Genomic DNA, 14,189 nt, shown 5'->3' with positions numbered 1-14,189 from the left:
AATAGGTAAATAACTATCATTAAGCAGTGCCTGACTGCCTTAACTCTTTAAAAGATTTTTTTTTTTAAATATTCTGTTTAAGTTTAGTTTTTCTGTCTTTCTCCTTTTTGTACAGACCGTGTTTTAAATCTAACTGAAAACTTGGATTATCGTTAATGTTAATACAAAAAGTATTAAAAACATTCAAATCAAGTGTTGCCTCTTACAGGAAAAGCATCTAAATAGTAAATTATTTGTTAACGAGCAGAAAAGCGCAGAACTAGGCTGCTGTATTCAGAAAGGAGTGGAGGCCTGCAAGCTCTCTTCAGGTTGGATTACTCCTCCTCCAGCTCGTTCAAGCATGAGAGCTCCCAGGATCAGAGCGCTGACGCCGTTCTACGGCTAAAACACCTGCTGTCACTGGCGGAAACACGAGGGGGTTAAAGACGGGAGCACACGCTGAAGTGTCCGAGTGGATGACCGTTGCCATGGTAAACGGATGGAGACGACCACAGCTCTCCAATGTGTTAACAAAGTCTGCAGCCTGGCGGGAGCGTGGCTCTCCGGAGGCTCTGACAGCGCCTCACGTGTGGATTGGCTGAGGAAACACTGATGGACCCTGACGTCCTGCTGCCTCTTCCCTCCACCGTTTCCTCGTTTGTGGGCTGACAAAGGCTTCGGCATGCAGTAGAGGGGTTACGTAACTCTGTTTAGATGGCATCTTAGTGCCCGTGTGCAGACATCAAGTACACAAAGCGCACAGACTTTCTGTCCAGGGATGTTTCTCTTGCAGCGATAATAAAGGGACTTTTAGATGGAGGGATTGCAGCGATCAGATAAATGCATGAAGAACAACCTGTCCTCTGGCACAGAAAAAATGAAAGTTGCGAGCGGGGTTGTTTGGCCCGCAGGCACAACAACTCAGCCTCACCCCCCCACACCACCACCACCACACTCCCCTCTCTCCCTGCCACACTGTGCAGAGCTGCATGTGACAAAAAAACATTTTTTTTTTTAATGGCGGCTTTCCTATTGGCTTTATCTCCATAGCAACCATTTTATTTTTGGGTCGCCTGGGGGTGACGAACAGTTCTATGTAAATTTTAAAAGAATCGACAAAAGTAAAATTTTGGATCTCCTTAGCAACGGAGGTTTTTTGTCAACCGCGCTCACATTCTTAAAATGTTCATATCAAATGTCATCTGAAATCATTCATATATTACATTTTTTAAAATATACCCTGCACGCCATCACGCTAATACCGTTCAAAATCTACAAAATGTTAATCCAATATTTTTTCCTGAGTAGCTTAGATGCTTGAGGAGTTAGGAAATCTACGTCCCTTGTAGTTTAAATCTGTAGAAGCCACTAAAGGTTAATGTTTTGGTAAAATTTAAGATGGCGGCCTCTTCCTGGGGTCAAAGGTCATCGCAACTTGACCTGATGTGGTTGTAGACTTGAACCGGAAGCATGTGTGTGAAATTTTGTGAAGATCGCTCAAATGAAAGTTGTCTTTTTGTGGGAAAATGTGACAACAAATGGTCAATTGGACATCCTCGACACTGTGATGTCACTTTTATTTTTACTTTTTTTGAGGGGAGGGTAGGACTATGACAAAAGTTCATTTTACCGCCAGGTACTAGGTGTGTACAAATTTAAGTACATTTTGTGAGTAGGCCGTGTGCAAAGCTGTAGCTCAAGGGTGCAGAAAAAAAGAAGAATTGTGAGAAGAATCGGGTTCCTCCTCTTCAGGACTGCCGAAAGTTTTTTTCTTTCACAATTTTACTCATTAACAAATATTTTAGCAATTTTTCTCTGGATTTGCAAACTTTGTCTGTTCTGCTGTCAACATTCCTCAGATGTTACAAAACCATTGCAGGCACCTAAAAAGAAAGCCCAGAAAAAAAAGGACGTGGTGAAACTTGTTTGAGTCAACCTGTAACTGAAAAACTGTTCCACGAAGATCTAAACGTTTCTACACGCAGACAGGACAAACACTAAAGCTCCTTTTCCATTAACAGATCTCACAATGAACAAATGCAAACATTTCTCAAACAGAAACGGTCGTTCAGAACCCTAACTTTTTCAGTTCTCGACGCTGCAGCTCCCAAAGTCGACGATCCGCGGGTAAATGAACGCCTGACACTCACTTTCTCAGAGCTGGTGGCAGAAACGGCAGATGACTGCAAGAGTGCAAATGTACCTCTGTCACATGGATGAGTGGGATATCGCTGTAGTTCTTCCTCATGCCGTCTCCTCGTCACTCCCCTGGGGTCAAAGTGCTTCAAAGTGGAGCCCCAGAAGACTCCTCAGAGAGCTCAGGCTGCCCGGCTGGTTTTAGATCCGGCTCTCCGGGGTAGGAGGAGTGTTTGTATCTAGTCCTGTGTGCAACCCTGACATTGTGAAACCCTGCTCTTCCTGTGGCGGCGGCTCAGATCAGGACTCCAACTCCTTCCTCGTGTGCATTCAACAGATTTACTCTCCTTAAGCGCTGCCGCTCTCCAGCGTCAGAACTACCTTAAAAGGCCGCAGGGAGACGGCAGTTTTTTCCCGCTGATCCCCATCAGCCAGAATTCCCCATCAAAGCACAGCAGCAGAACGGCCAGCCGGGGTTAAGGGAGCAGCATGGGATGAGGTGAGAGGAGGGGACTTGAGGAAATGGGAACGCTGAGTCTGTGCAGGATTGACTCCCTGAGGGGTGAACGCTCCACGCAGGACAGATCTGCTAATGTGCACAACCAGATAACAGCCTGAGTGTGCGTGTGCACGTGACTGAAACTGCACTCTGAACAGGCTCCAGGAGGAAGGGTCACCGTCGTTATCGGTTTATGTCCTTTTCTAAGTAATGAATCAACTCAAGTCTGAGAGTCAGAGTTCTCTGACTTTGCATTTGGGACAATAAATTCCCTCTGAGAGGATCAGATGTCTTTATGAAACCAAATACTTCCCTGTTCCTTCATTGAGAAATGTCAATCCATACAAAAATTCTATGCAACTACAAAGGTGATGTATTATTAAGACATAAGAGAGTCAACAAGATTCATTCATATGTACTAATACTTTTTTATTGAATGTTTTCAGTCTATATTACTTGTAATTGAGTAAAAAATACTGTTTGTGTGAATTTAAGTTTAAATTGAATTAAAAAAGGGGCGTGGACTCCATAAGTTGTTTGGTGTTTTTAAAATGTTCCAGTGAGATTTTTCTTATGATGGAGGACATTTATAAAGAGAATTAAGCTTAAAATTGCGTTTCTGAGTATTTCTTAATTCAAATCGTTGTGAATTAGGACCAGACGAAAAAATGACCTTTAAAAAAGATCGAATGTGCGACGTAAAAAATACGCTTCCGTGCTAAACCCTTTGGCTAAAAGCGTCACAATCATGACTAAAAGACCACTTTAATAATATATCAAAAGATGATCTATTTTTGATATGATATATATTTTTTCTATGTAAATATAGACATTCATCGCTATATTTCTGTTTATGATGTTTATTTTTTATTTCAACTTGAAATAATTACTTTCATTAGTAATAATTTATGAACAACACAAAATTTCTTGTTCTTAGAATTGACACTTTATCTACAGACCTCAAGAATAAGAATATGCTTCCTTTTTTGGCTGCCGTATAAATATTTTACAGCCAAGAAATTTTCCACAACATTTCTTACAAAAATAAAAGGAAAAATGTGATTATATAACTTTGAATTTGTGTTATAACCTGCATCTGAAACTAAACCTTTTTTTTTTATTTCTTCAAGACGCCCATCTAAACTTTAAAGCCCCCCCCCCCACTCTGATCATCTGTTGATTTATTTTTCAATCGCTCCCAGCAGTCTTTTAGTCATCAAAACCTGTCAATTTCAAGGACATAGTTTCTGTGGAGGGGCAATAGTTCCTTAGAAATTCCCTCTCAGAGTTGTGGGTGGGTCTGTTGGCATGGAGCAACCCCGGCCCCCCTTCCCCTCCACATTCCTGAGAGCTTGGAGCAGGGGGCTTTTGGCCCACCAAAAATGTCATTTTCTACATCACAAATACAATCAAAGTGCGATTTTTTTTCATCTGCTCCTAATTCACAATTTGAATAAAAGAATAGTCAGAAAAGCAATTTTAAGCTTAATTCTTTTAATACATGTCCTCCATCACCAGCAAAATGCCACAAAAACACGTCATTTCTGTTGGAGTGGGTCTTCAAATGGGTCAAATGAATGTTTAAGTTCAAACGCTAAACAGTTTTGGGTCCTGCTACAAAACAAACTAGAGCTGAAAACATTATTATTCTCAGGGAAACAGGATTATAAGGATTCCTGATCTCTCCACAGACGAGCTCCCTCCTCTCCTCTTATGGGGGGAGGACAAAACTGGGACGATTTGAATGAAAGTGCTCGCTGGAGGAGGGAGTCTGAAAAAAGCAGGAACACCCTGGAGGGGGGGGGGGGGGGGGGGCAATCTTTTGAGATTTGGAGTAGAAAGAAATGTCTGGCAGTGCTCATCTCTAGTGTCACATGCCGAAGCAAGAAGTCATGGAGGGAGTCAGAGGGGGAGGGGGCACGTTAAAAACAAACAAATCCACAGGGAGGGGGGCCTGATGACGGCCAGGAGACAGATGGGTTTGAGGTGGAGTGACGCGGAAACCAAACGGCCAGGAGAGTCTCAGGGCTGAGACTTCAACCTGCTACTGGAGTCACTGTGAGGCAGGAAACTGCAGGATCAGCAAAAGTACTGCGGAGATCAGCAGCTTTCAGCTAAAAAAAAAATATCACCTGCTCATGTGAATGTCTAATGATAAATCTTCATCACATCTATTCTACATGTTTAATGACGAGGAGATCATCCAGAAAGTATTACACTCACTATAATCAACTATTTATACAGTCAAAACTGTGAAAACTACAGTTTTACTATCAAAACTGTACTAATACAATATAAAGCATTGAGCTATTGCCAAATACCATCCAGAAAGTATTTATATTTAGAGAGATTTCCCATAATCTGAGAGGAACAAGAACATTTAAATTACCGATGGGACGGACCAACCGGGGGAGGAGGGGGGGGGGGGGGGCGTCTGTATGTTCAGCAAAATTTTAAATGGCTATGAAACTAAAAGTGAAAAGATATTCTAAAGTGAAAAAATAGCTACAAGCATGTGATTTAGGAATGTAAGGAAAATACGAGCATATGTAAAGGTAATAATGCGAATAAAAAAAAGATTTTAATAGAAAACAGGATTAGACATATGTATATATTATTATGTTACTGTCACTATTATTGTTTTTGCATATGACTGTTGATAAAGATGACTGAGAATTACAAGTATAATTATCCTGGGAGTAAAAAATTGCTTTTTTTAGGCCTTAATAAACTAAGCTTCTGTTTGCTTCTTTTCAAACATTTTTTGCTATAAATATTCTTATTATTGTTAATATTCTAACTATTATAACCTATATGTTTGTATCATATAGATTGTATTCTTATTATCAGCATGTTTAAAAAACACATTTCTGCATAAAAAAATGGCTTTTTGACACTTTTAAACATTGAAACAGATTGTTTATGGCTTATAAATCCTTTAGGATTTGTTAACACAAGAGGGAGCCAAATATGAAGGAGCGGAGTAGTCTCTGTTTAATACAACTTTATGATGATCAGTGATCGGTTATATTTCAAGAGTTTCACATAGGATTTGTATTTCTATATTGAATATCCAGATCAATAAAACAAAATCTAAATCCCAATTTGAAGAGAACTTGTGGTTATTTCTATTATAGATGTGAACCTTTGGCACGTTTTTCAATTAGGAGGATCTACGTCACTTTCAGGTGCGACGGATGTTGGCGTGACTCCACAAGCCATCGGCAATCATGGCTTCCCTTTGAATCAACAGCTAAATGGCCCCGCCTTCTTCTCAGCAAATCACAATCAGGTTTTTGCTTTTAACATTCATGGAGGTTTTTTATGGTCAAAGTTCATCCCAAGAACAGAAATACTATTGAAATAAATGAAAATATTAAATGCGTTCACAATTAAATTTGCAGATGATTTTGAAGATACATTGAAAAACAGATTTGCAAATGGATTGACAATTAGAGAACAAAAACATGCGCTGTGGTAGGTTACTTGAAGATATACAAAGATATGCAAATACGTCCTTTGGGAGTGAATGGGAGTCCCCCTGATGCACTGATGAACGGTTCCACAGTGGTTAGGAAAGGCTCCAGCAACCTGGTGTGGGACTGAGCAGGTTTAGAAAACGGATGGATGATGGATGGAGTAAAGCCGAAGGAAAAAGAAAACCGGTAATCGACCAATCTGAGAGCCGGATACACGTTCAGCAAAATAAACTGCCAGCGGATCTCAACATACAAAGACAATTTTTCGAATGAATGAAAAGAAAATAGTAATCTAATCAAATAAGTATTTCAGGAATTTAGTTCTTCTTTAAGAAAACGTATAAAATCTAGTTGCAAATTTAAATTAGCATAGCCTATGTGCTTAAATATGTATTTGCAAATTTCCTTGTAAAAATACAGTTGAATTTTACAAATCGAATTTGGAATGAAACAATACCTCTTTTAAAGTTTACATTTACAGAGGTGAATACTAAAACACTGAAATGCATTGAATTACTGTTTAGTAATCTTTTTATTTCGTACATAATGTACTCTGATCATCAGAAACTATAACTTTCACAGATACTCTCCTGCTCCTCCAAAGGCCAAAAGCTTCTTCCATCCTCACATTTTGGAAAAAGGACAAACAGATTTACAGTCATAGATCAAGAGCGCCTCCTCCTGGTTGTTTATGGTAATTACATAAGAATCTGGAACTTGTGATGACTTTCCTCCTCTTCATCTTCATCCTGGATAATGTTCCATAGACGGAAGATGATAAAACAATTATATGTTGTTGAAAATAATACAAAATTACAATTTTGTCTAAAATATGTATGTATAAAAAAATACAGCATCAAATCAACAAAGTTCAAATGAGAACCATTAATGTTATTTTAGCTTTGCTGCTAATTCAAATTGAAATACTACATCAGTACATAAGGCGACAACCTGAACGCATTTCTATTTTATTTTTAAAGAAACAGGATTAAAAGCATATTTTTTTATTTTCAAAATAAAAAAAGTTAAATAAGAATTACACAATTACTTCTAACAAGGAGACTCCTGTTTTTTATTTTATTATTTGTTTATATATTGTTTTGTATTTTTATTGTATGTTTAAGGAAAACAACTGTTCTTATCATGTAGATTTCTATGTAAAATTGAATTGTCAATAAGTATTTAGTTTTCGTTTTACCCTAATATCTTCTGGTCAAGTACACAGATCATTTAATAAATATGCTATAAAATAACTTTTTACAGGCATTCCTTTATTTCAAGAGGTAATTACTCATTCTTAAAGTAAAATATTTCTTGAATAGTTCATCTTTGCGATTTGATGAACCACAACAAAAGGACTGTGAGATGTTAGCTAGTTCAGCAAAACTTTCGAACTTCGTATATTTTATTCAGTTAATTTTTTTAAATTTAGTTTTTGTTGCAAAATATTAAAACATAATAATAATAATAATAATAATAATAATAATAATAATAATTAAAATAATAATAATAATAATAATTAAAATAATAATATGTACAATTTTATTGCAATTTATAAGACCAAAAGGAATTTCGTAAATTTATGGTGTGCTAGTTTTACCTGTTCGGACGGCGACCAACGGGAAACTTACTCAAAAAATAAAAATAAGACAGAGAAAAAACGTTTTTTTAAACTACTGAAACAAATGTATATTTTATTAATAATATTAAATGATAAAATATTTACTTCCGAGTTTTAAATGACAGAAGAGAAGAGAAAACTCTCCGCTGCTCCCAAACGACACGAAAAACTATGCTGTTACCATGGTTACAAGAGTTCAACAACCGCCTGTACTTCCGGGAGACTGATTAGTCAAGTAAGAAAGAAAAGAAAAAAAGAATGTGTACCATTATATTGCAATCTAAAAGACTAAAATAATGGTACGCTCGCTTACCAGTTCGGACGACGACCAACGTTCAACTTGTTCAAAAAAAAGAGAGAAAAAAAATACTTTTTTTATTAGAGAAAGAAATTCGTATTTTATTAATGACTGTAAATGATCAAAAATGTACTACCGAGTTTTAAATGACAGAAGAAAGTAAAAAATCCGCCGTTCCAAAATGACACAGAAAACTCGCTGTTACCATGGTTACAAGAGTTCAACAACCGTCAGCACTTCAAGGAGACTGTTTAGGTCACACAAAAAGAGAGAGAGAGAAGAAATGCGTTGAAGGATTTGGTAACTACGCTTTTATTATTACTTAAGTTTTATTATTTCTGAAAAAAATCAAATAAAATGTAGTTTATGCGCTTAGAAGGTCAACATTTTCCTAAGTCATGTCTCCATTCTCGTCTTTATGTTTTTAGCCTCACCAGCTAACAGTTTGAGGCAAACTTTACTTTTTATCCATTACAATCCATAACACAGTAGTTTTCAATAATTACATTTTAATAAAAAAAATGATCCAGGGTGTAAAGTGATGATGCATAAGTTTTGACAACTGTTAATTTTTTTATTTCAAAATAAATAAATGAAAAAACAGTAAAAGACCAGTTTAATTCGGCTGTTATTGTAATACTTATTTGTTTTAGGTTTGATTGATAAAAATCCTCGAGGTGCAGAAAAAAAAGAATAATTCTGAAATAAACGGAAATTTATGACAGGTTTTTGTTACAATGGGACTAATATTTTGGAGTGCATGCTGGGGTTTTGCTTCTCACAGCTAGTTCGCAGCCTTCATATGTTCATTCTGTATGCTTTACGGTCTTCAGTTCTCCTTCTCAGAACAATCACAAACACGCTAGTTTATCTGTGGTTCTAAACTGACACTAAGACAGGAAGTGACTTACAGTGACAGCTGATCAGAAATGAAGTTAGTATACAGTAAAGTGGATAAATGCATTAAATTTGGTTTTCACAAATGAAGAGCCTCTATCACAAACTCTTGTCTAGAGAATTTATTTTAGATACAGGTAGGAAAACCATATTTTACAGAATGGGAAAGGTGGCGGCCATCTGGAGTCACTGGGCTCCAGCTTTTGGGGGGACCCACTCGTGGATCTTCTTGCGAGTGGTGGGGTACGGCACGTACTGCTGTGGGGTGCCACTCACGTTGAACTGGTGGATCTCAGCCAGGAATTTCTTGGGCTCTGGAGGGTGAGTGGTGGGGGGGTCATCGGTCATGCAGTGCAGCCAGCGGTGCCTGAAGGATGGAGGTGAAAAAGGAAGAATTCAGACTGAAACTGTCTCCTAAATCCTATTTTATAGGTATTTTTTTTTATAATGATTATGCCGTTATTAGATAAAATAAAAAAATGTATTTTTTTTCAAAGAGTAAGTGTATCTTCTACATAACAAATATGATCTTTTCCAACGGCCTGCTCGTGATTCACAACAATTTGAATAAAGAAATACTCAGAAAGATAATTTTAAGCTTAACTTACTTTCTATATGTCTTCCATTATCAGAAAATTGCCACAAGAACATGTTAAAAACATGCTATTTTTATTTTTATCTGAGTGGGACTTTAACATGTTTGGATAATTACAAAACAACAAATCCCACCATTCAGCAGGAACCATGCTGCCATCCACCTCCCATAATGTCCTCTTCCCGTTCATCTCCGTCGTATAGATGACCCAACGGTGACGACCTGGACAGAACACAAAACCACAAGTAACATGAAACACTTTTAACATCCAACATTAAAAAGAAAATAGAAACTTTTGGAGACATTTGACTCACCAAAGAAGTAATGCTTTCTGTCTTCATAGTATTTGTTTCCATATTTGTCCACACCGATCAAAGTGCCTGTTTTCACATCATTTACTCTGCAAACAAAAATGTAATTAGTCATTTTTCAAGCATTTACAGAAAATTCCCCTAGTCAAACTGAGGCGCCTCATTACTTAATATAATAAAAACATTGCAGCTAAATCGCAGTGAAGAGGAAAATGGCTTTTGGGACTTGAATGCAGCTTCGCATCAACGGAACAACTTTCTCTCCTCTTCATAAAAATTATGACTATAAAGTCGTAATGATGACTATAAAGCCAGTGTATTTTTATCATGATTATCCCATCTTGATCATTTAGGTATGACAGATTTTTAGCTGTGTTACCACCAAGCATTTGGCAGGAATCCTCTGTTCATAAAAAAAACAAAAATCATCCTGATAATCATTTTTACAGCCAGTTTTTTTTAAACACAGTATGAGACTCTGATGCTTTTCATTTTCTTTTCATCTGTTATTATTTTATGTATTTTGATGGTTTATTACCATATTTTTTCATTGGGTTAACCTCTTAAGTGCTGTTTTAACGTTTTGAGTTTTAATATGTCGTGCGGTCATATTAAGTAATGTAAATAAAAGTGATTTGATTAAATTGGTTTTCTACTGAAAGCTCAGGAAGCACCAAACCCACATTGACCCTTAACAAAATAAGACTCACAATTAATACAATGTAAACATTTGACAATTCCTGCAAGATATTTGATTTAAAATTAAAAAGTTAGACTTCTGAACAATCATTTATATTTCATTAAAGAAATGTTATACACTCGATTGTCTGACATAAGTTTAAGTGACAAAATATGAACGAATATTTGTTTATGTCTCTGCTGTCTTGGCTTTGGACAAACCCTTAAGTTTGTCAAGATTGTTCAACCCGTGTAGACATCTATCAGTCTTAAGTTTTAAAAATTGAATTTAAGTTTTCTTTTTAAACCACAAAGCTGAAAAATAGACATAAAAAACATTAACTTGTTCCCACTAATGAAATAAGCAAATGAAGCTAGTAAGACCGACCTTTCCACGTAAATCTGTAACTTGAAGTCTTAATCTCAAATTACTTTCATTAGTTTCGTATAAAACCAAAACTGATAAAGATGTTTTATTAAACTGACCTGAACAGCTGAAGGAGAAATCCTCGGACTCCTCCGTGACCTCCTATTTGGCCCAAAGCCCTTCGAACCAGGTTAGCATACTCCGCCATCTTTAGACGGACAGGATACGGGGACGGACGGACTCCTGTGTTTGAAAATGCTCCGAGAAACAGGAGCTGGCAAAGAATCGTTCCGCACTGAAACTTAAGGACCTCAAATATGGAATATTTTAGAAAATATACTGTAAAAAAATAACAAAATAAAGATAATTATGTAGCATTATAGGCTGTAAAACAACATCATTCATTTAAGCATTTCTTGCTAAAAATACAAAAATAGATTCATTCTACTCTAAGACACAGACCAACATATCTTTTTCATATAAACATAGTTTACATTACGGTAATTTTTGCTCATAACCATGTGATTATTACTCCATTATTTAATTAATAACATACGAAATAATGTTCTCAACAAAAAACGTATATATTTTAAAATAACTTTCTTTTTTGAAATAACAAAAATAAACGAAAATGTTTTAAAAGCTTTAACATCAATTTTCAGCAGGAGAATAACCAGCTAAGTCTTTGTTTATTTCGGCTGCATGAACCTAATGTTGACACTCTTGTAATCTTCTTTATGTTTTTGTTTAATCTTTTCATCTTGACATTTACTATTCACCAACAGACACTGAAAATGAGAACAAGCACGAGTGAAAGATTTCTATGTTTTATTAAAAACTGTTGCCTGACAGTTTAGAAAAGTTGTTGATAAGAGACTCTAACACTGAAAAGTGTTTACAAATGTTAATGTACAAACAGATCAACTCTTTGCATCTTCATCACGAGCTGAGGCAGCTTTTTCTCCTCAGAAAAATAAATACAACATAAAGCTAAGAGCTCTAAAGTCTCGAGCAGACGTTGAATTTTCTAAATGAAAAGAAACAAATCAAACTGATTGATGCTTGGGCTGTTATGCAAACTGAATGCTAGATGTTCCCAGACACTGTAAAGAGTTTAAAGAATAAAACCAATTTGTGGCTTTTTTACAACAAAAATAAAGTTGCTCTGCGTTAAATGAGAAATTAAAGCTATAAAAAGGATGAAAATGACTTTCAAAATAAGTGTCAGCCTCTGTTTTGCAAATAAAAACCTTCCTATTCATAAATATTAGCTCTTGATTTTGAAGTCAGAAAGTCAATGTTGTTTGTGTCCGTAAACTCAATCCTTCCATTCTGGCTAAACAGGTCAGACATATTTTATTTTGAAAATATCTACAAGTTTCAACACATTTCCAGTTTTTTCCAGGATGCTTTGATGGTTATGATGGTTAGAGATCAACTGAACAGCTAAATATTATCCACCAGTATGTGTCATGCGCCTTGATTTTCACAGTAAAATCCAACTTTTGTTTTGATTCACCGTTCATGATTCTGACAAATCCACATTTAAAACTTCACTTGACTGTTGGTTCTTTGACGCTTTGCCGTCCAATCGTCTTTTTCTGGCGCAAAATGAATTCCCCAAAACGAAACCTTTTCTGTCTCTGACTCTTGAGGGTCTGAAAGTGACCCCCACTGCTGCAGCTGGCACCTCCGCACACGTACGTCTGGACTTTCCCGTCGACCTGCGGCGCCGACCCGCTCTTAGCCTTGATGGTTGCGCGTCAGAATGAGTTGGCTCCAGCTCTTTGACGGCTGTCTGGGTCTCCAGGTGTGGGCTGTGCTGTAGACAGAATCTACCTCCAGTCTTTCCTGACAGGCGGGCGATCAGTCGGGGGGCTGATTATGGAACTGAGTGGGGGCGGGGCGCGGGCAGTAAACATCTGAAATGGTGACTACTGTTCAAGAATCATGGCCTCCTGAAAGGCTTCGATCCATCTGAAAAAGAAAACAAGTTTCCCATCAGAACAGTTTTAATAAACAGTTGCTGCTGTTAAAATTATTAGAAAAACAGGTTTAGAAGACTTCAGCCAGAATTAAAAAGAAAACCAAAGGCTGTATGTATAATTACTTTAATTGACTACTTTTATAGACCCACTCTGAGGAATATGGTGTTTTTCACATGTTCTTGTGGCCTTTTTCTCATGATGGTGGACATATAAATTACATTTGGAGCTTAATTTTCTTTCTATGAGTATTTCTTTATTCAAATTGTTGTGAATCAGGAACAGACCAAAAAAATGTTGTCAAAAAAAAGAGCTTATTTTGTGAAAATCGATCAAATGATGATCAGAGGGGGACTTTAAAGAGTTGGATTCAACTACAAAACTCTGTCTTCTGTTATAATAACAAGAGTTTTAACAATTATTCAGAGTTTGACATAAAAAAAACCCGATTTTAATCAACATGTGTTGTTTTTAAAAGCCTAAGGTTTGTTTTAATTGGTAAAACAAAACCTTTTAATTTGAAGGAGCTCCAGGAAGCTGCATTTTTTTTTGTTTAGAAAAAAAAGTCTAGTCATCATTTTATCAATGGCAAGACAAATTTAGTGAAAAGTTATCAGCCGGTGAGCACAAACTGATTTTTTAAACTACCTGGTTGCACATATTGAGGTTTTAAAGAGCGGCTCCTGCTGTTACCCCAGTAACCAAAAAAGGTCATCTGAACAGGAAACGGGTCCTTTCCCACTGAGCTGTTTGGTCCACACCAGAGCTGCTGCTTAAAGTTTCTGGGTTTGGTTTGGAAATACATTTTCAGGTGTCTGATCCCTTCTTGACAGTGCAGTGGAAAGGCAGACCAACACACAAAGCCTAAAATCTTTCAGTATTTTAGCAAAACAAGTATTGGTCTGCACCATTGACTGTATACGAGAACTGGACTGAGTTGCCCCTCTCCCTTGATGTTCCAAACAGGAAGTGACCGCTGGTTGGAGCCGTAATAGGCCATTTTCCCATGGGTTCCCTCTCACTCGCTCGCTCACTCCAGTTCTCATAAACAGTTCTCATCCCATCGTGGCCTGGGAGCTTGAGAACGGTGGGGGAGAGCGTGGCGTGCAGCGCCTTACCTCTGTGCTGTGGGGATGTCGTCGGCTTTGAACATGTAAAACAGTGTATTTTTGTGATACAGCTTGAACTGCAGCTTCTGAGCCGGTCCGTTTTTCTCCTCTCTCAGGAAGAAACCCAGCAGGGGCTGGCTCTCCAAGGCAGCAACGTCCTGAAGGCAAACAGCATTGATGAGATCTCAGAGCGAACAGCTTCAGAACAGCAAAAGCGTTGCACGCGGCGGTGAGG

General features: G+C 37.2%; 3 protein-coding genes and 1 long non-coding RNA gene across 6 annotated transcripts in view; 1 reads left to right on the top strand and 3 right to left on the bottom strand.

Moving 5' to 3' along the window:
• Nucleotides 1-2,716, bottom strand: part of tmcc3 (transmembrane and coiled-coil domain family 3) — a 54,041-nt gene extending 51,325 nt beyond the window's left edge. The window contains exon 1 of the mRNA XM_023952238.1: nucleotides 2,183-2,716. Within this exon, the coding sequence (XP_023808006.1) occupies nucleotides 2,183-2,227 (45 nt within the window). The 5' untranslated portion in view covers nucleotides 2,228-2,716. The remainder of the gene's footprint in view (nucleotides 1-2,182) is intronic.
• Nucleotides 2,717-8,225: 5,509 nt separating this feature from the next.
• Nucleotides 8,226-13,999, top strand: LOC110017617. The gene is made up of 2 exons (XR_002872839.1): nucleotides 8,226-8,312; nucleotides 13,812-13,999. It is a non-coding gene; the product is annotated as an uncharacterized LOC110017617 (long non-coding RNA).
• ndufa12 (NADH:ubiquinone oxidoreductase subunit A12) lies at nucleotides 9,017-11,113 on the bottom strand. Its single transcript, XM_004083216.4, has 4 exons — nucleotides 10,980-11,113; nucleotides 9,819-9,904; nucleotides 9,639-9,726; nucleotides 9,017-9,276 (listed from the first exon to the last, which is right to left on the bottom strand). Exons 1-4 carry the CDS (start codon nucleotides 11,066-11,068, stop codon nucleotides 9,096-9,098), a joined length of 444 nt encoding a protein of 147 aa, XP_004083264.2. The 5' UTR covers nucleotides 11,069-11,113; the 3' UTR covers nucleotides 9,017-9,095.
• LOC101165435 (FYVE, RhoGEF and PH domain-containing protein 6) overlaps nucleotides 11,667-14,189 on the bottom strand; it is a 31,134-nt gene continuing 28,611 nt past the window's right edge. For all 3 annotated transcript variants that reach the window (XM_011491292.2, XM_011491293.3, XM_020714125.2), the window contains exons 20-21: nucleotides 13,964-14,112; nucleotides 11,667-12,837 (exon numbers count right to left, since the gene is read on the bottom strand). In XM_011491292.2, the coding sequence (XP_011489594.1) occupies nucleotides 12,795-12,837; nucleotides 13,964-14,112 (192 nt within the window). In that variant the 3' untranslated portion in view covers nucleotides 11,667-12,794. The remainder of the gene's footprint in view (nucleotides 12,838-13,963; nucleotides 14,113-14,189) is intronic.

The sequence above is a fragment of the Oryzias latipes genome, chromosome 23, assembly GCF_002234675.1.
Source record: "Oryzias latipes chromosome 23, ASM223467v1".
Classification (NCBI taxonomy): Eukaryota; Metazoa; Chordata; class Actinopteri; order Beloniformes; family Adrianichthyidae; genus Oryzias; species Oryzias latipes.
The sequence above is the reverse complement of the archived record's forward strand: the minus strand, read 5'-3'. Positions and strand labels throughout refer to the sequence as shown.